This window comes from Rattus norvegicus, chromosome 6, assembly GCF_021556685.1.
Source record: "Rattus norvegicus strain SHRSP/BbbUtx chromosome 6, alternate assembly SHRSP_T2T, whole genome shotgun sequence".
Lineage (NCBI taxonomy): Eukaryota > Metazoa > Chordata > Mammalia > Rodentia > Muridae > Rattus > Rattus norvegicus.
The window spans coordinates 103,499,819-103,525,363 of NC_141539.1; the positions used below are offsets into that span (position 1 = coordinate 103,499,819).

At 36.0% G+C, this 25,545-nt stretch overlaps 1 protein-coding gene across 28 annotated transcripts in view; it reads left to right on the forward strand.

The window, feature by feature from the left end:
- Window positions 1-25,545, forward strand: part of Gphn (gephyrin) — a 532,330-nt gene that overhangs the window by 181,622 nt on the left and 325,163 nt on the right. For all 28 annotated transcript variants that reach the window (XM_087554592.1, XM_087554602.1, XM_087554605.1 and 25 more), the window contains one exon: window positions 12,843-12,935. In XM_087554592.1, the coding sequence (XP_087410718.1) occupies window positions 12,843-12,935 (93 nt within the window). The remainder of the gene's footprint in view (window positions 1-12,842; window positions 12,936-25,545) is intronic.

Sequence of the window (25,545 nt, forward strand, 5' to 3'; positions counted from 1 at the left end):
CTGAGTAATATTCCATTGTATAGATGTACCACATTTTCTGTATCCATTCCTCTGTTGAAGGGCATCTGGGTTCTTTCCAGCTTCTGGCTATTATAAATAAGGCTGCTATGAACATAGTGGAGCACGTGTCTTTTTTATATGTTGGGGCATCTTTTGGGTATATGCCGAAGAGAGGTATAGCTGGGTCCTCAAGTAGTTCAATGTCCAATTTTCTGAGGAACCTCCAGACTGATTTCCAGAATGGTTGTACCAGTCTGCAATCCCACCAACAATGGAGGAGTGTTCCTCTTTCTCCACATCCTCGCCAGCATTTGCTGTCACCTGAGTTTTTGATCTTAGCCATTCTCAACTGGTGTGAGGTGAAATCTCAGGGTTGTTTTGATTTGCATTTCCCTTATGGCTAAAGATGTTGAACATTTCTTTAGGTGTTTCTCAGCCATTCGGCATTCCTCAGCTGTGAATTCTTTGTTTAGCTCTGAACCCCATTTTTTAATAGGGTTATTTGTTTCCCTGCGGTCTAACTTCTTGAGTTCTTTGTATATTTTGGATATAAGGCCTCTATCTGTTGTAGGATTGGTAAAGATCTTTTCCCAATCTGTTGGTTGCCGTTTTGTCCTAACCACAGTGTCCTTTGCCTTACAGAAGCTTTTCAGTTTTATGAGATCCCATTTGTCGATTCTTGATCTTAGAGCATAAGCCATTGGTGTTTTGTTCAGGAAAAATTTTTTCCAGTGCCCGTGTGTTCCCGATGCTTCCCTAGTTTTTCTTCTATTAGTTTGAGTGTGTCTGGTTTGATTTGGAGGTCCTTGATCCACTTGGACTTAAGCTTTGTACAGGGGGATAAGCATGGATCGATCTGTATTCTTCTACATGTTGACCTCCAGTTGAACCAGCACCATTTGCTGAAAAGGCTATCTTTTTTCCATTGGATGGTTTTGGCTCCTTTGTCAAAAATCAAGTGACCATAGGTGTGTGGGTTCATTTCTGGGTCTTCAATTCTATTCCACTGGTCTATCTGTCTGTCTCTGTATCAATACCATGCAGTTTTTATCACTATTGCACTGTAATACTGCTTGAGTTCAGGGATTGTGATTCCCCCTGAAGTCCTTTTATTGTTGAGGATAGTGTTAGCTATCCTGGGTTTTTTGTTATTCGAGATGAATTTGCAAATTGTTCTGTCTAACTCTTTGAAGAATTGGATTGGTATTTTGATGGGGATTGCATTGAATCTGTAGATCGCTTTTGGCAAAGTGGCCATTTTTACTATATTAATCCTGCCAATCCATGAGCATGGGAGATCTTTCCATCTTCTGAGGTCTTCTTCAATTTCTTTCTTCAGAGTCTTGAAGTTCTTATTGTACAGATCTTTTACTTGCTTGGTTAAAGTCACAACGAGGTACTTTATATTATTTGGGTCTATTATGAAGGGTGTCGTTTCCCTAATTTCTTTCTCGGCTTGTTACGTAGAGAAGCTTTTTGAGGATCAACAGTATCTTTGCTTTCCCACACCCAGGTATGCAGGTTCTATGTTTTATGGAAGGCCTGTTACTTCCTTAGTAAAGCACAGAACTGGTTACCTTGAAATACACTTTGCCCTCTACTGCAGTGGGTGTGCAAAATATACAGCTTGAACAATTTAAAGCACTTGGGCTGCTATAGGGTATAGAAACTATGCTGGCTCTTCAAAGGACATCTTCTCAAGCCACCCAAGACAAGTAGAACTCCTCCCCTCCCCACTCGAAATCTTCAGTCAGAGGTGACAGAGGCTGGTACTCAAGAGGGGTAATTCTTGTTTTTTTGTCATCATCCTCTGGAGAGTAGGAATACCACGGTAGCCTTTCCTCACAGAAGGATATGACTATCTGTGGGCGCTTGAAATTGACTTTCATTTCATCAGGAACATGAGCTCTTCACTGGAGTCAGTAACTCCAATAATCTCTTCTGGCACTAAACCCTGGGCAAAACGTTGTAGACTTTCTGAGTCTTCTTTTATTTTCTTTCGTTTGCTTTTCTCTCCCATATTTTCAGAATCAGTGTTATGCTTGCCTCCCGGATTTATCTGTCTAATGAACTTTGTCAATAACTGTAGAAGCTCAGCAATAAGTTCAGGGCAATCTAGATTTCTCTTCCGGCTCCCATGCGTTGTCTTCATCTGAGAAACGGGTTCATTTTAGGAGGTATTCCTCCTTGTCCTTGACAACTGACCAATTAACTTTTTTCTACAACATAATTCTTTTCCTCCTCTTTTAGTACTACCTCCACTTTTCTTGTTTTGTTTCTTTTCCCATCGTACCTGCTGGCTTTCTACTGTAAATGGTGACACTGCTCATAGCAGTGCCTGAGAGACCTGGAGGAATCTGTGTAGAACTTCTGCTGTGTTGCTTTGGGCAGACCAAGGGAGTAGCAGAGAAGCAAAAAGCCCTGTGGCCTCAGCAAAGTGCCCAGCTTAAGCAACATTATGCAGGCTTTACTAATGGACCTCCTACTCTCCCTATTTTAAAAAATGTAATACTTTTCTTATAAAGAAAGTAAATTTAATTTTGGAGCAAAGACTGAAGGAAAGGCCATCCAGAGACTACCCCACCAGGGAATCCATACCATATACAGACACCAAACCCAGACACTATTGCTGATGCCAAGAAGTGCTTGCTGACAGGAGCCTGATATAGGTATCTCCTGAGACGCTTTTCCAGAGCCTGACAAATACAGGGGTGGATGCTAACAGCCAACCATTGAACTGAGAACGGGGTCCCCAGTGGAGGAGTTAGAGAAAATGCTGAAAGAGCCAAAGGGGTTTGCAACCTCATAAGAACAACAAAAATATCAACCAACCAGACTTCTCCCCACCCACAACTGCCCAGAGCTCCCAGGGACTAAACCACCAACCGAAGAGTAAACTTAGAGGGACCCATGCCTCCAGCTGCATATGTAGCAGAGAATGGCCTTGTCTGGCATCAATGGGAGGAGATGCCCTTGTTCCTGTGAGGGCCTGATGCCCCAGTGTAGGGGAATGCCAGGGTGGCAAGGTGAAAGTGGGTGGCTGGGTAGAAGAGCACCCTCATAGAAGCAGGGGGCGGAAGGGATAGAGGATTTCCAGAAACTAGAAAGGGTACCATTGAAATGTAAATAAAATATCCAATAAAAATAAATAAATACTAAAAAAAAATGAAGTAAATTAGAAATAAAATGTTACAGTAAAAATGTGGAAGGAGCCTAAGTAAATTGGTTAAACATCAATCGTATAATAAAATGCAAAAATATAATAAGCAACTAAAAAATGTGTTTTGTGTTTTCAGATGGCAGTTATTCTGGTCTTGCTCTGCAAAAATAAAAACTTTGAAAGCCCCGTGTGATGTGGCCATGCCTACAGTACTCAGTACTCAGGAGGCCAACAATGGCAGGTCACAAATTTAAACCTAGCATTGGGGACATATCAAGTTCATGGCCACCATGAAGGGGGTGGGGGAAAGGAAAAGGGATATCTGAGGGAAAACTTTGTTTCAGAACTTTCTACATATGAAGGGAAAAGAAGAGTTAAATGATAAAGTACTATCAATGAATGAAATACGAAGACTAATCAAATTGATGTTTAAAATCTACTTTTTACAATACTCACAAAATATAAAGAAATAATCAAAGGGAAGTAAGTGATATAGTTTACTCCAAATATATTTAACTTAAAAGCAATCATTACTAACAAATATTTTAAAATATACTATATCTCTTTATACTTGTTATGCAGCTAAAAGTATGACATTCTAAATGAGTGAAGGACAGTGATATACAATCTTTGAACAGTCCTTTAAAGCTAAATATATAATAGCTTTTGGCTATTATAAATAAGACTGTTATGAACATAATGGAGCATGTGTCTTTGTTATATGTTAGCGCATCTTTTCGGTATATGCCCAGGAGTTGTATAGCTGAGATCTCAGGTAGAACTGTGTCCAGTTTTCTAAGGAGCTGCCAGACTGATTTCCAGAGTGGTTGTACCAGCTTGCAATCCCACCAACATTACAGGAGTGTTCCTCTTTCTCTACATCCTCCCCAGCATTTGTTGTCATCTGAATTTTTGATCTTAGTCATTCTGACTGGTGTGAGGTGGAATCTAAGGATCATTTTGATTGTATTTCTCTGATGACTGAGGATGTTGAACATTTCTTTTGCTTCTGCTTTGCTGATAAGTATTCCTGAACTGAGAATTCTATGTTTAGCTCTGTACCCCATTTTTAACAGGATTATTTGATTCTCTGGAGTCTAACTTCTTGAGTTCTTTGTATATATTACATTTTAGCCCTCTATTAGATGTAAGTTTGGCAAGGATCTTTTCTTAATCTGTTGGTTGCCATTTTGTCCTAACAACAGTGTCCTTTGCCTTACAGAAGCTTTGTAGTTTTATGAGATCCCATTTGTCTATTCTTGATCTTTGAACTTAAGCCATTGGTGTTTTGTTCAGGAAAATTTCTCCAGTGCCCATGTGTTCAAGCTTCTTGCCCACTTTTTCTTCTGTTAGTTTGAGTGTATCTTGTTTGATGTGGAGGTCCTTGATCCACATGGACTTAAGCTTTGTACAGGGTGATAAGCATGGATCGATCTGCATTCTTCTACATGTTGACCTCCAGTTGAACCAGCACCATTTGCTGAAAAGGCTATCTTTTTTCCATTGGATGGTTTTGGCTCCTTTGTCAAAAATCAAGTGACCATAGGTGTGTGGGTTCATTTCTGGGTCTTCAATTCTATTCCACTGGTCTATCTGTCTGTCTCTGTATCAATACCATGCAGTTTTTATCACTATTGCACTGTAATACTGCTTGAGTTCAGGGATTGTGATTCCCCCTGAAGTCCTTTTATTGTTGAGGATAGTGTTAGCTATCCTGGGTTTTTTGTTATTCGAGATGAACTTGCAAATTGTTCTGTCTAACTCTCTGAAGAATTGGATTGAATTTTGATGGGGATTGCATTGAATCTGTAGATCGCTTTTGGTAAAATGGCCATTTTTACTATATTAATCCTGCCAATCCATGAGCATGGGAGATCTTTCCATCTTCTGAGGTCTTCTTCAATTTCTTTCTTCAGAGGCTTGAAGTTCTTATCATACACATCATCTTCAAATAGTGATATTTTGACTTCGTCCTTTCCAATCTGTATCCCTTTGATCTCCTTTTGTTGTCTGATTGCTCTGGCTAGAACTTCAAGAACTATATTGGATAAGTAGGGAGAGAGTGGGCAGCCTTGTCTAGTCCCTGATTTTAGTGGGATTGCTTCAAGTTTCTCTCCATTTAGTTTAATGTTAGCTACTGGTTTGCTGTATGTGGCTTTTACTATATTCATGTATGGGCCTTGAATTCCTGTTCTTTCCAGGTCTTTTATCATGAAAGGGTGTTGAATTTTGTCAAATGCTTTCTCGGCATCTAATGAAACGATCGTGTGGTTTTTATCTTTCAGTTTGTTTATATAATGGATTACATTGATGTTTTCCATATATTGAACCATTCCTGCATACCTGGGCTAAAGGATACTTGATCCTGATGGGTAATTGTTTTGATGTGCTCTTGGATTCGGTTTGCAAGAATTTTATTGAGTATTTTTGCGTCGATATCCATAAGGGAAACTGGTCTGAAGTTCTCTTTCTTTGTTGGGTCTTTGTGTGGTTTAGGTATAAGAGTAATTGTGGCTCCACAAAAGGAATTCGGTAGCACTCCATCTGTTGCAATTTTGTGGAATAGTTTGGATAGTATTGGTATGAGGTCTTCTATGAAGGTCTGATAGAATTCTGCACTGAACCCATCTGGACCTGGGTTCTTTTTGGTTGTGAGACTTTTAATGACTGCTTCTATTTCTTTAGGAGTTATAGGGTTGTTTAAATGGTTTATCTGTTCCTGATTTACTTTGGTACCTGGTATCTGTCTAGGAAATTGTCTATCTCCTCCAGATTATCAAGTTTTGTTGATGATAGGCTTTTGTAGTAGGATCTGACTATTTTTTTAATTTCCTCTTGATTCTCTAGTTATGACTCCCTTTTCATTTCTCACTTTATTAATTTGGACACACTCTCTCTGTCCTCTGGTTAGTGTGGCTAAAGGTTTATCTATCTTGTTGGTTTTCTGAAAGAACCAGCTTTTGGTTCTGTTGATTCTTTCTATGGTCCTTTTTGTTTCTACTTGGTTAATTTCAGCTGTGAGTTTGATTACTTCCTGCCTTCTACTCCTCCTGGGTGCATTTGCTTCTTTTTGTTCTAGAGCTTTTAGGTGTGCCGAAAAGCTGCTGATATATGATCTCTCCTGTTTCTTTCTGCAGGCACTCAGAGCTGTGAGTTTTCCTCTTAGCACAACTTTCATTGTGTCCCATAAGTTTGGGTATGTTGTACCTTCATTTTCATTAAATTCTAAGAAGTCTTTAATTTCTTTCTTTATTTCTTCCTTGACCAGGTTATCATTGAGTAGAGCATTGTTCAACTTCCATGTATATGTGGGCGTTCTTTCCTTATTGTTATTGAAGACCAGCTTTAGCCCCTGGTGGTCTGATAAGACACCTGGGTTTATTTCTATCTTTCTATGTCTGCTGAGGCCTGTTTTGTGACTGATTATATGGTCAATTTTGGAGAAAGTACCATGAGGTGGTAAGAATTCTATCGTTTTGTTTTAGGATAGAATGTTCTATAAATATCTGTTAAGTCCATTTGGTTCATGACTTCTCTTAGTCTGTCTATGTCTCTGTTTAATTTCTGTTTCCATGATCTGTCCATTGATGAGAGTAGGGTGTAGAAATCTCCTACTATTATCATGTGAGGTTCAATGTGTGCTTTGAGCTTTTGTAAGGTTTCTTTTATGTATGTAAGTACCCTTGTATTTGGAGCATAGGTATTTAGAATTGAGAGTTCATCTTGGTCGATTTTTTTTTTTGATGAATATGAAGTGTTCTTTTCTTTTTTGATAACTTTTGGTTGAAAATCGATTTTATTTGATATTAGAATGGCTACTCCAACTTGCTTCTTTATACCATTTGCTTGGAAAGTTGTTTTCCAGCCTTTTACTCTGAGGTAGTGTCTGTCTTTGTCTCTGATGTGTGTTTCCTATAGGCAGCAAAATGCTGGGTCCTCATTACATATCTAGTTTCTTAATCTGTGTTGAGCCCATTGATGTTAAGAGATATTTCGGAATAATGATTGTTGTTTCCTGTTATCTTTGTATTTGGATGTGAAATTATGTTTTTGTGCTTGTCTTCTCTTTGTTTTGTTGCAAAACTATTAGTTTCTTGCTTTTTGTAGGGTGCAGCTTGCCTCCTTGTGTTGGGCTTTACCATTTATTATCCTTTGTAGGGCTGCATTTGTAGAAAGATATTGTGTAAATTTGGTTTTGTCATGGAATATCTTGGTTTCTCTATCTATGTTCATTGAGAGTTTTGCAGGATACAGTAACCTGGACTGGCATTTGTGTTCTCTTAGGGTCTGTATGACATCTGTCCAGGATCTTCGGCTTTCATAGTCTCTGGTGAGACATCTGCTATAATTCTAATAGGTCTGCCTTTATATGTTACTTGATATTTTTCACTTATTGCTTTTAATATTTTTCTTTGTTTTTTTCCTTTGGTGTTTTGACTATTATGTGACAGAAGGAGTTTCTTTTGTAGTCCAATCTATTTGGAATTCTGTTGGCTTCTTGTATATTTATGGGCATCTCTTTCTTTAGGTTAAGGAAGTTTTCTTCTATGATTTTGTTGAAGATATTTACTGGTCCTTTGAGCTGGGAGTCTTCACTCTCTTCTATACCTATTCTTCCTAGGTTTGATCTTCTCATTGTGTGCTGGATTTCCTGTATGTTTTGGGCCAGTACCTTTTTCCGTTTTACATTATCTTTGATAGTTGTGTTGATGATTTCTATTGAATCTTCTGTTCCTGATATTCTGTCTTCTATATCTTGATGCTTGTATCTATGGCTCCTTTTTTCTTACTTTGGTTCTATATCCAGGGTTTTCTCCCTTTGTGCTTTCTTTATTGCTTCTATTTCCATTTTTAATTCCTTCACCTGTTTGATTTTGTTTTCCTGGAATTCTTTCAGGGATTTTTGGGTTTCCTCTCTATAGGCTTCTACTTGTTTATTTGTGTTTTCCTGCATTTCTCTAAGGGAGTTCTTAATGTCTTTCTTAAAGTCCTCCATTATCATGATCAAATATGATTTTAAATCTATATCTTGCTTTTCTGGTGTGTTTGGATATTCAGTGTTTGCTCTGGTGGGAGAATTGGGCTCCGATGATGCCATGTAGTCTTGGTTTCTGTTGCTTGGGTTCCTGCACTTGCCTGTAGCCATCAGGTTGTCTCTGGTGTTACCTTGTTCTGCTATTTCTGACAGTGGCTTGACCATCCTATAGGCCTGTGTGTCAGGAGTGCTGTAGACCTGTTGTCTTGTTTTCTTTAATCCAGTTATGGGAACAGAGTGTTCTGCTTTCAGGTGTTTAGTGGTTCCTGTCTACTGGTTTTCAGCTATTCCTGTGGGCTTGTGTCCTGAGTCCACCAGGCAGGTCGCTTGGAGCAGAAAATTTGGTCTTACCTCTGGTCTTAGGCCTGAAGTTGCTCCTCAGGACTAGGTTTCAGCTCTCTGTGAGGACAGCAACCAGAAGGGCCTGCCCCACCTTTTCTAGGGTCTCTGTGCACAGGGGGCCCAGATAGTGCTATGCCTTTTCTGTCAAGTCAGAAATGTGGGCAGAGAGTAGTCTCCTCTGGCTTTCCACGTGTGTCTGCCCCTCTGAAGGTCTAGCTTTCCTTCCCACGGGATTTGGGTACAGGGAGCTGTTTAACTGGGTCCCTTTAGATCCAGGCACAGTCTAGACTGCAGGGCTCCTGCAGCTTGGGTGCCCCTAACTTCCTGTTCCCAGAGGCTCTATAACAGTTTCTTCTGGGCAAGGGATGTGGACAAAGGTAGGCAGTACTGGCGGTCTCTCTTGCCCTGCAGTCTCAAGAGTGCCCACACATCTGGGCGATGAGCTCTCTCTCCCACGGAGTTTGGGATGGGTTGGATTTTAAATACATTCAGATATTAATTAGTTCAGTAATCCCTTGCTTTTTGTTACACTACTGCACTAGCACATATTACAGACTGGTTTGGTATTTACATTTTTCTTTTGGTAGCATGGAAAGTTATCTTCAAATACCATGATCACTAGTGAGTAGGAGTAAAGGCTCTAGGAAAAGCAGAAGCTTGACTTCTAAATGATCAATAAGTTGTGTAGGTGTCTTCAGCAAGGGGCCTTACCTTCAGTGTGTGGAGAGCAACATACAGCCTTGACAAAAATCTAGGTTGCTTGGGAATTCCTTTGGCTATGAACTTAGATGTAAGCTGTTTGCAATACTGAAAGCTTCATTTGTTGATGAGATGCTTATGTAGGGCTCTATCTCCCCCTTCATTTAGCCATTTAAATTATCTCTCTCTCTCTCTCTCTCTCTCTCTCTCTCTCTCTCTCTCTCTCTGTGTGTGTGTGTGTGTGTGTGTGTGTGTGTGTGTGTTTTAGGAGTCTTACTTCTTTTGGTTTCCATACTTCCACTCAAATGCCCATAAACTTAGCTGTCTGTCCTTGTGTTGTGGGATTTTAATTTCAAACATTTGGTTTGCCAAATGAAGACTCAGGAGCTACTTGGTGAAACTTGCTAGATCAGAGAGGCACATGACTTTATTCCACCAACATTCCAGAGGAAAAAAGCTCTTCCTCCTTTGCTCAGTTTAAATAGCCTTCAACTCAAAGACCCAACTTCTTGCTCTTCCAGTTGACGTATTGTTGACTTTATTTAGCTCTTGTTTTGGGTTAAAGGATGTGTGCTAGAGTTGACCCACACCACAAGAAGAAACAATTTTTTTTTCACTTCAAACTCTCCAGGTTCACAATGTGATCAAATATTCTGTAACTTCCCTCTGTTTCCTCCCTCATCTTCCTCTCTCCTCCCTGCTTGATCCTCTCATTCCAGATCCCTACACACACACACACACACACACACACACACACACACACACACACACACACACACACACACAGAGAGAGAGGGGGGGGGATCTCCATATTTATTTATTTTTAACTTTATCAATTTTGTTCACTCCAGATTTTATCCCCCTCCATGTCCACCCTCTCACTGTTCCACATCTCATGCCCCCTCCCCTGTCATCTCCATGAGGATATTCCTAATCCCCCACCCCACTAGACCTCTACACTCCCTGGGACCTCCAGTCTCCAGGGTTATGTGTTTTCCCTTCCTTGAGAGAGCTAATCATTCCCCACACTCTGCCCCTATTCCCTTATTCAATATCTAACCTCAGATTCTATTAGTGTGATTATCAATGACTTAGTAGCTAATTCCCACATGTAAGTGATACATAACTATGTTTCTCTTTCTTGGTCTGGGTTACCTCACTTTGGATGATTTTTGTCCCCTAGTTTCATCCCTTTACTGCGAGCTTCATGATTTCATTTTTTTAATCTGAGTAATATCCCATTATATAAATGTACAACATTTTCTTTATGTATTCATCTATTGTCTATTGAAGGTCTTTCACAGATCCACTTGTGTTTTAAATAAGAAAAGGAGAGTTCTATATATTTTAAAGTTGTTGGCCTTTTACTGGAACAGTTTCTCTTATCTAGCTAGTAACTTAACCTTGGCTTCTCTGCCACTCTCTTGGCTCTCACTACTTCCTTTCATCTCTGTCTCACTCCTGCCTGCCTTACACTTCACTCACTGTCTCTTTTGCCTGCTCCCATACTTCCTTGCCATGTTCCAGTGTCAGCTCTTCATTAAACAAAAGCCACATTTCAGTGTTATCCAATCAGCAGCAAGAAGATCCTGGTTCCATCTCTTAGGGTTACCTTTAGGCATTGTGGGCTGTTGCACCTTCACCATGGCAGCTTACTTTTTAATATGATAATGTCAGGGAATAGTCTTTGGTGCAGGTGAGGAATGACAAGCATTTACAACTATAAACCTAGTGTTGGGCCATATAGATGACAATGCCAAATTCTGCCAGGATTTACCTCTCTTCTGATATAGCAATCAACAATTGAAAATGTAGGGATGGCCTGGAGAGATGGCTCAGTGGTTAAGAGCACTGACTGCTCTTCCAAAGGTCCTGAGTTCAAATCCCAGCAACCACATTGTGGCTCACAACCATCTGTAATAGGATCTGATGCCCTCTTCTGGTGCATCTGGAAACAGCTACAGTGTACTCATATATAATAAATAAATAAATAAATAAATAAATAAATAAATAAATAAATAAATAAATAAATCTTTAAAAAAAAAGAAAAAATGTAGGGACACACCATACCGTCATACTATGTAAGGGAACCTCACTCCAACAGTTGAACAATGTCTAGGCTGTTTCCAGTTTCTGGCTGTTATGACTAAAACAGCAGTGAACATGGTTGGTCCAGTCTCTGTGGTAGTGTAAACATCCTTTGGGTATATACCTAAGAGTGGTGTAGTTGGGTCTTTAGACACATCAATTCTGATTTTCCTTAGAAACTACGACACTGATTTCCATAGTCCCTGTACAACTTTGCACTCCTACTAGCAGTGAATGGGTATTTCCCTTACTAAATCCTGACAGCATGAGCTGTCTTTCATTTTATTGATCTTAGTCTTGTATTGGATGTTTAATTGGTAAAAAATCTTCTTTTCTTTGTGTAAGATACTCCTTTGTTTGTGTAAGATACTCCTTTTAACATGCAGAAGCTTCTCACTTCTCACTTAATTGTTGCCCTTAGTGCATGCTCTATGTTCTGTTCAGAAAGTCTTTTCATATGCAAATAAATTCAAGGTTGTTTCCCAATTTCTCTTCTGTCATGTTCAGTGTATCTGGTTTTATGTTGAAGCCTTTGATTTATTTGGATTTGATTTTTGTACAGGCTGAAGAATATCTGTTTATTTCCATTCTTCTACAGGCAGCAATCCAGTTTGACTAGCACCATTTGTTGAAAATACTCTTTTTTCCAGTGTGCATTTCTGGCTTCTTTTTCTAAAATAAGTTGTCCCAAGGCTTATGGGTTTGTGTCTGGGTCTTTAACTTAATTCCATTGCTCAATATGTCTGTTTTTATGCCAGTACCATGCTGTTTTCATTATTAGAGCTTTGTCAATTCAATGTCAGGGATGGTGGTAACTCAGCAGTTCTTGTATCATTCAGCATCGTTTCCCTATGCAGTGTTTCTTCTAACACAGACTAGACTAGAGCTGATACCAATGTATTATGTAAACTCTACTCTCTGTTAAGAAAGACTTGTAAAATCAGTATTGAAAAACATAAAGCTTTTCATACTTCATATTGAACATAAAATATTTATTCATTAATGGGCAAACTATAGAGAAACATAATTATCATTCCAGCAGACATAGTTTAAAATCTTATTTTTCCTTCTAGTTCACGAGCCTGTGACCATTTTCCCCCTTTTGTATCCACAATAGAAAGAAGTATTAGATTTTTTTGCATATATAATTAAAGTATGAATATTTAGGTGCTAGGATTAATTTTGTTATTAAATAATTAGATTTTGTAATCAGCATATAGCAGTGAACTTTTTTAAACTTGAAAATATTTCATATTGTTGAAATGAGCTTTAACCATGCCATATAAGGAAATAATATAGAAATAATAAACTGCAGTAGTTCTTATTTAAGATACTTTCATCAATTTGCAATTTTTATAATTTTCTCTAACCAACAAGATGAATATCACAAACTGCATTGCATTTCAATTACATGTGCAAGAACATATTGAGAGAATATTGTTTCTATGCTGTCTTTGAAATTATTACTTAAATTTTCATCAAACAAGTAACTTACTCTGCACGTTTGTTTTCTTTCAGGAAACACTCATAGACTGGTGTGATGAGAAGGAACTTAATTTGATATTAACAACTGGCGGAACAGGGTTTGCACCACGAGATGTCACTCCAGAGGTGAGAGGGAATGCCCTTCTCATATTCAAGGATAGTCTAGCTATGTCATTTTCAATTCCTCTTACTATAATATTATTTTTTAGTTTTATAGGCAAAACTATTATGGCTATGACAATACAAATATTTGGCTGTAGAAGAATTTTTTTGAAACATATTTCTTTACTTGAATTTGCCTTTGAAATTTTTGAATATTTTGAACTGCTCTAGAAATTAATTCTTCATTTACTTGATGACAGTTAAACTTTAGGAGGTCATTGCACATGTTTGACAACTAGAATGGCATAAGTGTGATGTGCTTTGCTACTGTAGCTCAAATTTGGTTCTTATTTTCCTCTTCAAGTAATTTGTCTCAAAGTACGGTAAATAACCACTATATATTTATAGTAAGTTTATACTAAACTGATGAAAATGCACTATATTTTCCATATTTAAATGCACAATTTAATAATATACACAGCATAAAAATGCCTGTGCTTTATAACACAGGAATGTCATCAACACAGGCAGAAAACTTATGCAATAAAACAAATCATGAATACAGGGAAAGGTCTTTAGTTTGTATTTTTAAACTCCATAGATGTCAGGCATTACTACAGTGTAGTGGAAACTTAGTTTACCATTATGACTTAGCTTTTTTACCCCTCAAATGAATGTTTTTAGTTCAATTTCAACATGGTTTTAATTTTGTACTTCTATTTCCAAACCAGTTTACTATTCTGTCTACTACCTTCTTATTACTATGGTTCTTTTTCTCTTCATCTATTGAATAATTACTGTCCCTGTGTCTTTAATTTCGGCATGAGAGTCAACAAGAATGCCTACTAAAGTGCCGATTGCTTGTCCTCTTCCTTACAGCTCCTAATCTTGCGGTCGGTGCTCACAATTTGATTTTCAGGCAAATCCTTATATGGCATAGATGTCTCTGACCAATAAACTATAGTACTAAATTCTGAGAAGTGTTGTCTACATTTTGAAAATATGCATTCCTAAAACAAATCCTAAAATTTTTATTGACTGACCTATTTTTAGTATTATTCTTTTATATTATCATTTCAATTGGAATTATAAATAAAATATTTTTCTTCTAAAACATTCAGAAGAATTTTTTGGGATAGTGTTAACTTCAACTGTATAAATCAAAAAAAATCATCTGTTATGCAATTTACTTTCTGTCACCTAACTTGTGGTGGTTATTTGACCATTTTTTTATGAGACTAATGGAAAAAATACACTTGATAGGGAAACTGCTTTTGCAGAGGTGTGGTTATATTTTATGTTTGTTGTTGTTTGTTTGTTTATTTGTCTGTAAGGAAACTACCTATATAAAAGTATTGATTTTTGAGTATAAACATTTTTAAACGATTCTGAGCTAATATAATGATTTCACCGTTTTTGTATGATGGTGTGATATTTACATTAGTATTTATTTTTATGTCACAAAATAGAAAAGGTTACTACAGAATTCATTCACAACCAAATAATTTTATTTTTAATTGTAATGAAACAGTTTATGCCACCAAGTATCTTGTTTACCGTAATCTCAAGTTATTCTTCAATTCCTTGTCTTCCATTGACCAACAAGGTTAGTATAGGTGGGCTACATTCATTTATATTAGTGATACACATGTGGAATTTTTTCCTCACACTAATCAATTCTCCAATTCTTTATATATCAGAATTCTGACCTGTAGTTGTTCAGATTACCGAAATTTAAGGCTCAGTACTACAAGACTGCCCCCACCTCTAACACCATCAATAAATCTTGAATTCCCCAGATTATGTACACTTTGTCCTGCTTGTCTACAAAGTCTCTGGATTCACATACCCCCTCCCTTCCAAAGTACCATTAGCTAAAATGGCATACAAAACTTTGATTATATGTTACTATACGACTCAGAAGTAGCTGTATGAAAAAGAGGCCTTGTTCAGGGTATAGCAGGGACTACTCATAGAAAGCCCATGCTCTGTTCAGACGTAATACAATTAATTATAACACCAAAAGGCATTCACCAATTCCTGAGCCATGGGAATCTTAATTAAATGCTCAATGATTTTTATTAAAACTACACCCTGTCTGTGAGCGAGACTGAAAGTTTCAACATTCTAATAACTTGATGTTTCTGATGGCCAGTACTATCCTGAGGTTATGTAGATCTTCTTGTGAGTTTGAGATGTGTAATGGATTGCAAAAGGTACTACTATTATTCAAGGGGGTTGGGGAGTTTGGGGAATTCTGTACGGAGAACCAGAGACTATATTTGTGTTATACTACAATGGTTTAGTCATTTAACCACTCCATTTAATTTCCTTAAAAATGAGGAAAACAGAATTATCTATTTTCCCAGTGTTCTGTGTGCATTTAGTTTTAAAGATTATTTTCATTATCTATGTGTATAGATATGTGGGAATATATAGGGGTATAATTAATGCAAGTACTCACAGAATTCGATAAAGGGTGTCAGATCTGGATCTGGAATCACAGGCAGTTGTAAGATATTGATGTGCTAGTACTGATCACTAAACCATCTCTTCACCCCAGTATTCATTAATTGTTTTAAAAATTAATATAGAAACTAAGAGATTTCATTATGGCATTTTCATAATACATTGTTTTGGTTAATCTTTTATTTCACTCTCTGCTTTTCTGTCTACCCCCAGCCCTTCTGCCTCAAGTCGTCTTGCTGTTCATGTCACATTCACTAGATTGTTTTCTGTTATCTTAGTCATCCCCCCTCTTTGAAACCCTTTCTCTTTCGATGACTTATACTCATACTCACTTTCATATAATTAATTATACACACTTAAAATGTAAGAAGCTGTGAACTTCAGAGAAAACCACTGCTAACATTTCATATGAGTGTACCAAAAATGGTTCAACATTTTCTTTTGTGCTCCCAAGTTGTTGGGGAGGTTCCTTTTAATGTAACTACCAAACAAATAAGTTTAGTCTTATAACTAGTTCAGAATCTATCCATGAAATCTTCAAATTCCTGTCAAACTGATTTTTTTCTAACATCCTTTTCATCTTTGCATATATGTGTATGTATATAAGTGTGTATATATATATACACATACAATTATATATAATTCTAAAATTATAAATATATAATTCTGAAATTTATGCTATCCTAATATTTTTATTTACTCACTATGACTTTTTTATGTTTCATATATCAAAAGTTGAGCAGCATTTTATTCTTAAGTGTTAAACCATGGAGGTGTGGCTTTAATTCTGTGTGCATATAGTAAATACCTGGATAGAACATTCAGCTTAAAATATATGTATATATGTGTTTAGTTTCTGTTTTTAAAGCACTGATTCATCCATTTATTTATTACTTGTTCTTTAATGTTTATATCACTTTATATTTTCCATGTAAGAGCATATAGGATATGAATATCTGATAAAAGCTGTTTCACTGTAAAGTTTTCATAAAAAAACTTTAAAAAGAAGATGGGAGGCTACAAAACAATTATAATTTTTATACACTTAAGTAGATACAATTCCTGCAGTACTTAAAATATAGCTGCATGTACAATAAAAATTAAAAATTTAATTTTAGTCTTAAACTATGTAACTATTTGTTTATAAATTGATTGTCTTATGTATTTACACAGCAGGGTAGAGTTTTGCTAGACTCATTTATAGAAGTATTCAACCATTGCTGACAAATGTTTAAGATAGTGTAGAACTTAGCTCAGACAGTTACTGTTCGACAACTACAAAGCAATGCACAGCTCCTTTCTAACAAGACGACTGTTGTACAGTCAGTAATTGTGAATTAGTTGGATCTACAAACAAAGGACAAATGCTGGTCAGATGTTTATACTGTCAGGGAAAATACATTAAAAATGAAAATGATAAACATAATAATGCAAACCAAACTTACTGCCACTTGGTATAAATTGTAAGTGAAATGAGTTTTAATCAGCTTAGATTTCGTTATAAGGAAAATAATGTAGCAAATTACATAAAGTTGTTTTGTGTTACAGCTTTAAGCATCGATTTTCTCTAAACTATGGATTTGTTTTTACATTTCATCCCTATATCATGGAATATGGTTCATGTAATAGTTACATGCCTCCTGCTTTTATCTTTAAGTGTAGAATACTATCAAAGCTTACATATGATCACATAATCACAACCTTTAACTTTTTAGCATTCTTTCAACATGAATTTTTTATATTTTCAGATGTATTGCATTTCTCTGATCTGCTGGTTGCATAATTTGCACTATGAAAGTTAAGGAGTTTTCAAATTTTATGAACATAAGAAATCATTGCTATGTGTTAGCTCTTCATATTCACTTATTACTCAATCGTGTGTCCAAAAAGAATCTTGTCATTCTTAAAAACAAAAAGCTCAATTATAAGTGTTCAGTTCTAGGTCAGACTTAAAGCATATTAAGAGTATATAATTATTAAAGTATTTTTAGTATGTTAGAAAATGTTAAGCTACTTAAATTCACAAGGTAAAACTCAAACTTCAGGACTTTAGAAGGCTCACCTAAAATAGAATTAAGGATTCTACACTGATCTATTACTTTGATCGCAATCAAATACAAGTATAAATTACACCTAATTTTATCTAAATCTTAAAGCTGTGTATTTTTCATAGTCTTTATGTATCCAATTGCGTGCTATGTTCCAGAGTTAAAATATGAGTAAGGCATGCTCATTATATTCAAAAAAGGCAATGCTTTGTCACAGGAACCAAGAATCTGACATGGGCCAAATTGAACCATCATGCCTTGGCATATCCTGTTAAGTGTGAAAGGCTTTACATTTCACATGACTGGAAAACTTAAGTCATTTGAAATTTAAGTTTCATTATCTACATTGCATCTAAAATATATCTAGACCACAATACCTCATTTATATACTACTCGTGATTATAATAAGTGAATTGAGTAGTTTGTATAGCTGAACTGTTTAGTCTGTAAAATCTGAGTAAGATTTTGCTATTATATCTCTTACATAAACTTTCTGGCCATTTGCCTACTAGAGGATGTAGGTCATTGTTCTCAGTTTTAATTTTTTTCTGACTTTCACCAATACTATTAGCAACCTCAATCTTTTATATTTCCTTTCTGTATCATTTAATTTTAGAAGTTACAAAGATATTCTGCCTTCTTGAAGTATGTGTATTATCTTGTTATCTTGATAGATCATCTATGAGTAAAAACATGTCTGTCATTCTTAGTAATAAGATTTTGAAAATTTAAACTTGATGAAACAGATTTCTTACTCATATAAAATCTTACTCTTAAAAATTTTAGTACTTTTAACAAAGGCTCTTGTTAACATTGGTCATTATGAGGTAATCATGAGAAAGTATAATTTTCATATAAAATCTTACTCTTAAAAATTTTAGTGCTTTTAACAAATGCTCTTGTTAATAGTGGTCATTATGAGGTAATTATGAGAAAGTATAATTTTGAGGAGCTGTAGGCTAAATCCAGCCTGCACATTTTTTTAAACATAGTATTTGAGCTAAGAATAGAATTTACATTTGTACATGGCTAAATGTATACTTTTGACTAACAGGTTTATTAGGACACGTTTGCTTTCTTTGCAACAGATTATCTTAGTTTTTCTACAAGTAGTTCAACTTAGATAGTTAGGAATCTCATCCATGAAATAATCCACTTTGTAAATAAAAGAAAATTAATGCCATTTATTACATTAGATTTTGTTTTCTCTCAACTTGTTGAAGTTCATGTTTGTCAGAATTTTAATAGTGGATACTATAAGTCAGGCATTCTTTTACCTAAACATTAATCTTTTTTTCTCATAATTTTTGGGAAACAAGAATACTATGAGTTATTGTAAAGAAGACAAAATGTGCTTCAGTTACTATGTAACTTTTCATTTCTGTTTTATACACTAGTGAAAGTAAGAATTTATATTTATCAAATTCGCCTAAAAACACGCATCATTTTAAAAATAGAAGTGCTCTCTTACATTATGACATAGGCATATGAAAACTAAAATGTTCGTTCATTTGTCATAAAATTTTACTTCTAACATAAATCATAAATCATTTAAATTATCCATTTATTTTTAACTGAATATCAATTTCTATAGAACACATTGATTATTTTACTACATGTATCAAGTAGGGGTACATTCTATATGTAACTGGAAAATATGTTATGACCCATTAGCCACCTCATATATGTACACACAGTCACATAATAAAAATATGCATGCTATAAATATTCTTTTTATTGTTTTCTTATTGTTGTTAATGAAAAATAGCTATCACACATAGTTTTAAAGATCTTAAATCTCTTTTTTTGTAACTAGAATCATATGACAGTGTGAAATCACCTATGAAGCAAAATACTAAATACCTTTATACTTGAAATACTTTAAACTAGCCTGAACATCTCTGTTCAGATTTGATAGCTGCGTTTGAGATCATATATAGACACAATCCTATAATCCTCATGCTGAGTGGGAAACACAGTTGTTTCCATGTAGTAATGTTGACTCAATTTTGTGAAGACACAATATAGTACTGGAAAAAGCTTTGATATTGTTGTCAGAGGTGTCCGCATTTGAGCACTGTTATGGAAAATGTAAGGCAATTTGGGCTGTTTAATTCTAAATTTCCCTGTGTAGTGACTTCATTACTGTATCTCACTCAAAGTTCTTGTTTATAGCAATTCAAAAAACGGAAATGGTCAAAAATATACTTTCCTGAGTATATCTGCAAAACACAGAGGTCAGGTGATACTTTCCCACAATTGTCTTAAGACATGGGACAGAAGAACAAGAGTAATCTGTGTGATGTGATGTGTGTACCTGATTTAACTAGTTTCTGATAACCTGTCTCTAAAGTTGGCAGAGCAATTTATTTATTGTAGCTTCATGTAATTTGTCTTAGGTCTTAATAATATCCTCTATTAATTTAAGTTTCTTAATTTTGGTTTGAAATGACTCAAGTGTATGAAAACAGTATTTTTGCAATAGCTACCATCTTAATTAAATTATTGTTGATGGTCACATGGAAACACAAGCACTGGGCTAGGGAAATGGTTCAGTGAGTGATTAACTTGCTGCATGAGCATGAGGACCTTAGTTAGATCCCCAGTGCTCATATAAAAGAGGCAACAGCCTGTGCCTATCACCCAGCATAGGGATAGGCAGTGATCTGGACAGGTAGATCTTGAGGCCTCACTGGCCAGCCAGTCTAACATAAATGAACAGTTCAGTGCCATGAGAGCTGTCTCAAAAAATAAGGTGGAGAATAACAGGAAAATCCCTGATGCCAAAATTTGTCCCTACATGTGCCTTCATGGGCTAGTACTCCTACATGAATATGCATATGTAATGCATATACACATACAAACAAATACAAAATTATACATGAGTATTGCATATTAAGTGATGTTTTAATATCTTCAACTTGAGCAGTAATACCCCTCTTTATTAGTTGAGTTTCTAATTTATTTTCTATTGCCCGTTGAAAAACAGTGTCTATATTAGAACAAAAACATATATATACAAACTTTCACACTTCATACGAGCAACTTCAGTCCTTGAATTTATTAAATTTAACACTCGGTTATGAAGCATCTTGAGTACTGCTGTGCTTAGTACTTAACTGTTTGCATTGCTAAAGTATATGGTTACATGACAAATCATTACAATATAAATTGAATACCAGATATATGCTGCCATTCAAGCCAAAAGTACTTTTTACAAGACAGTTAATATTTTAAAGTGGCAGAGGAGGAATCAGTTTCCAATGTGGAGAGAGGAGTATACTAGTGATAGGTGTAAGGAAGAAGTTAAATTTAGGAGGAATGTCCATGGAATGTATTTAAATCTTCCAGCATAGAACAGAGGACATGCCACGTTGTACAAAGACAGATAAACTGGGTTTATATTCTTTGTTTTTTAGAATCCTTACAGTGGCACAATGTAGAAAGAAGAAAAAGTGATTGTCATAATTGAGAGATTCCTTAGAAATGGCAACCCATAAATGTACTGTCACCAAAGAAGATATTAACATTATGCCATCAAAACTTAAAATGTACCCTTGGAGATGGAGAGGTGGCCTGACTGGTAAAGTACTTACTTCATAAAGCATGATAGCCTGAGTTCAAATCCCTAGAATCCCATAGAGATGGGCACACACTTGTAATAATAGTGTGAGCAGGCAGGGCGGGAGACTCTAGAGCATGCTGGCCATCTATCTGGATGGTCTTCCTGTAGCAACAAACTCAAGATTTAGTGGGAGGCCCTGTTTTGTTAAGTTAGGTGGAAAACCATAGGAATGGATACCAGACATTGCCCACATGCATTCTGAAACTGCACGCACGCGCACACACACACACACACACACACACACACACACACACACACACAAATGGTTTTTTTCAGATTTAGAGAAAGGACTGAAGGAGCTGAAGGGGTTTGCATCCTCTTAGGAAGAACAACAATATCAACCAATCAAATAGCCCAGAGCACCCAGGGATTAAACCACCAACCAAAGAGTACACATGGAGCCACATATGGAGCAGAGGAAGGCCTTGTCAGGCATCAGTGAGAGGAAAGGCCCTTGGTCCTGTGAAGGCCTGGTGCCCTAGTGTACAGGAATGTCAGGGTGGAGAGGCAAGAGGGAGTGGGAGCACTCTCATAGAAGCAGGTAGAGGGGGATGGGCTGGGGGGTTGTGGTGGGGAAAACAGAAAAGGGGATAACATTTGAAATGTCAATAAAGAAAATATCCAATAAAAGAAAAGGAAAAAGAAAAACAAATAGTCCTTTTCTAAACATGGAATTTTCAAGTATGTATCAACAAACAAGACTTTTTTTCATTTTGGAGACAGACTTAATATCTTTACTTTGAAAAGGGAAGGACTTGCGTTTGTGATCATAACTCCAAAGTAAAGTTCCTGCCCAGCATGAATGAAGACCTAGGCATGTGTTCTAACACATGGAATTGGGGCAGGATGGAGGAACAGAGGGACAGAAAGAGGCTAAGAAAGAAGAGTCCTGATTTAATATCCAGCCTAGTAACTATCCTTATAGTTATTTGTATACAAAATTTAAGCTGCTCAGAAGTACCACAGTTCGATTTTGTTGATTTGTTTGTGAGCTTCAGTTAGTGCTTCTCAGAATCAAGACAATCAATAAATATTGATTTTCTCTGTCTTTTATATCTGTCATTTTATATAAAATTCCTGTTTGTAACTATGAAGAAATTACAGTATGAGAGTTTGAGGAAAATAAGGGCCTTCAATTTCAAAGGCGGAATGTGTTCATTTTATCATTCCCCACCTTTTGCTTAAACAACTCAATCAGTATTTTTTTTTTCACCTATGAGTTCATTGCTAGAAAATTCTAGTTGATAGAAAAGCCAAACTTTTTAAAAAAAATTGGCCACTGGCTCTTGTTCGACTCAACTGTACAACAGAGAAAATTTATTTTGGATAATAGATTGAGGAATGCTACATTGTCTTTTACATGTCTTCTTATTTTTTATATTACCTTTTTATTAATCTTTCCCACCTGCCTCAAACTTGCTCAGAGTTGATCCCTTTCTTCAGCCTATACATCAAACAAAACCCAAGTGTAAGATAAGACCAGTAGAAAAAAATAAAGGTATAAAATATATCTTTAATTCTATACCTTTACAGGCATAAAATCACTTAGGTTTGCCTTGTTTTCATTTAAAACCATCAAATTATAAAGCTCTTATAAATTTAGCAACATGAAAGATGAAAAAATGCATTGCTTTTGAATAGTGTCTCCTAAAAATAACAAAAATACTGTATCCATGAATTCATAGCAGGTGAGGTTCTCTTCACAAGACCTATATGAGAGCAAGCCTATTACTAATATAATAGTATGATAGGAGGTAAAGAGGATTGAGAAATATGGACAGTTGATAGCTTCTGGTAAAGGAGTACTAATTTACTTTAAGGATGTGGAACTTGGTAGTTTGGCCATGGTGCTTTATCGAATTGGAAATACCTAGATGTGTATAGATAACACAAATTGGATTTGCTAAGTTATTGAATATAACAAAGAAAGTGGCATAAAAATTGGGAGAGATGTGAGGTATACGTAGGAGTGGATCTGACAGGAGTTAAGAGGACAATTTGGGTCTGAATATTATCAAAATATACTGTTATAAAATTCTCGAAAAATGAGTTCAATGTAAGTGTACTTGTGGCTTCATAGAACAAATTGGGTAGTATTCCTTCTGTTTTTATTTTGTGGAATAGTTTGAAGTGTATTGGTATTAGGTCTTCTTTGAATGTCTGCATTAAACCCATATGGGCCTAGGCTTTTCTTTTTTTTTTTAATATCTTTATTAACTTGAGTATTTCTTATTTACATTTCAATTGTTATTCCCCTTCCCGGTTTCCGGGCCAACATCCCCCAACCCCTCCCTCTCCCCTTCTCTATGGGTGTTCCCCTCCTCATCCTCCCGCCCAACAATCATGTTCACTGGGGGTTCAGTCTCGGCAGGACCAAGGGTTTCCCCTTCTACTGGTTGGGCTTTTTTTTTTTTTTTTTTTGATGGGAGACTTTTAATGACTGTATTTCTTAGGGGTTATGAGGTTATGGGACTGTTCAGATGCTTTATCTGATCCTCATTTAACTTTGGTACTTGGTATCTGTCTAGAAAATTGTCCATTTTATCCAGATTTTCCAGTTTTTTGAGTATAGGCTTTTGAAGGAGGATATGATAATTTTTTAAATTTCTCAATTTCTGTTGCTATGTTTCCCTTTTCATTTTCTATTTTGTTCATTTGAATACTCTCTCTGTGCCCTCTGGTTAGTCTGGCTCTTGATTTTCTCAAAGAACCAGCTCCTGCTTTTGTTGATTCTTTGTATTGTTCTTTTTATTTCTACTTGGTTGATTTCAGCTCTGAGTTTGATTATTTCTCGTCTACTCCTCTTGGGTGAATTTGCTTCTTTTCCTTCTAGAACTTTCAGTGTGCTACTAAGCTGCTAGTGTATGCTCTCTCCTGTTTCGTTTTGCAGGCATTCAGACCTAAGAGTTTTCCTCTTAGCAGAGCTTTCATTGTATTTCATAAGCTTGGGTATGTTGTGTCTTTATTTTCATTAAATTCTAAAAAAGTTTTTAATTTCTTTCTTTATTTCGTCCTTGACCACATTTATCATTAAGTTGAGCGTTATTCAGCTTCCATTTGTATGTGGGGTTTTTGTTGTTTTTGTTGTTATCGAAGACCAGCTTTAGTCCGTGATGATCTGATAGGATGCATGGGATTTTTTCAGTCTTCTTGCATCTGTTGAGGCCTGTTTTGTGACCGATTATATGGTCAGTTTTGGAGAAGGTATCATGAAGTGCTGAGAAGAAAGTGTATTCTTTTGTTTGTTCTATAAATATCTGTTAAATTCATTTGGTTAATAACTTCTGTGAGCTTCACTATATGTCTGTTTAGTTTCTTTTTCCATGATCTGACCAGTGATGAAAATGGGGTGTAGTGGGTTGCTGAAGTCTCCTACTATTATTGTGTGTGGTGCAATGTATGCTTTGAGATTTAGTAGTTTCTCTTATGAATGTGCATGCCCTTGCATTTGGAGCATAGGTGTTCAGAATTGAGAGTTCATCTTGATAGATTTTTCCTTTAATGAGTATAAGAGAACTTCAGACCAATTTCTCTTATGAATATTGATTCAAAAGATACTCAATAAAATTCTTGTAAACCAAATCCAAGAACACATCAAACAGTCATCCATCATGATCAAGTAGGCTTCATCCCAGGGATGCAGGGATGGTTCAATATTCGGAAATCCACTATATGAACACACTCAAAGAAAACCACATGATCATCTCATTAGATGCCAAGAAAGCATTTGACAAAATTCAACACCCCTTAATGGTAAAAGTCTTAAAAAGATCAGGAATTCAAGGCCCATACCTAAACAGAGTAAAAGCAATATACAGGAAACCAATAACCAGTAAACAGTTCATCAAACTAAATGGAGAAAAACTTGAAGCAATCCCATGAAAATCAGGGACTAGACAAAGCTGCCTGTTCTCTCCCTACCTATTCAATATAGTACTTGAGTCCTAGCCAGAGCAATTAGACAACAAAAGGAGGTCAAAGGGATACAAATTGCAAAAGAAAAAGTCAAAAATATCACTATTTGCAGATGATATGATAGTATACCGAAGTGACCAAAAATTTCACCAGCGAACTTCTAAACCTAATAATTAATTTCACCAAAGTGACTGTATATAAAATTAACTGAAACCAATCAGTAGCCTTCCTCTACTCAAAGGATAAACATGCTATGAAAGAAATTCGGGAAACAATTCCCTTCATAATAGCCATAAATAATATGAAATAACTTGGTGTGACTAACCAAGCAAGTGAAAAATCTGTATGGCAAGAACTTCAAGTCTCTGAAGAAAGAAATTGAAGATCTCAGAATATGGAAAGATCTCCCATGCTCATGGATTGGTAGGATTAATATAGTAAAAATGGCTATCTTACCAAAAGCAATCTACAGAATGAATACAATCCCCATCAAAATTTCAACTCAATTCTTCCTAGAGCTAGAGCAGTTTGCAAATTCATTTGAAAGAACAAAAACCCAGGACAGGAAAACTATTCT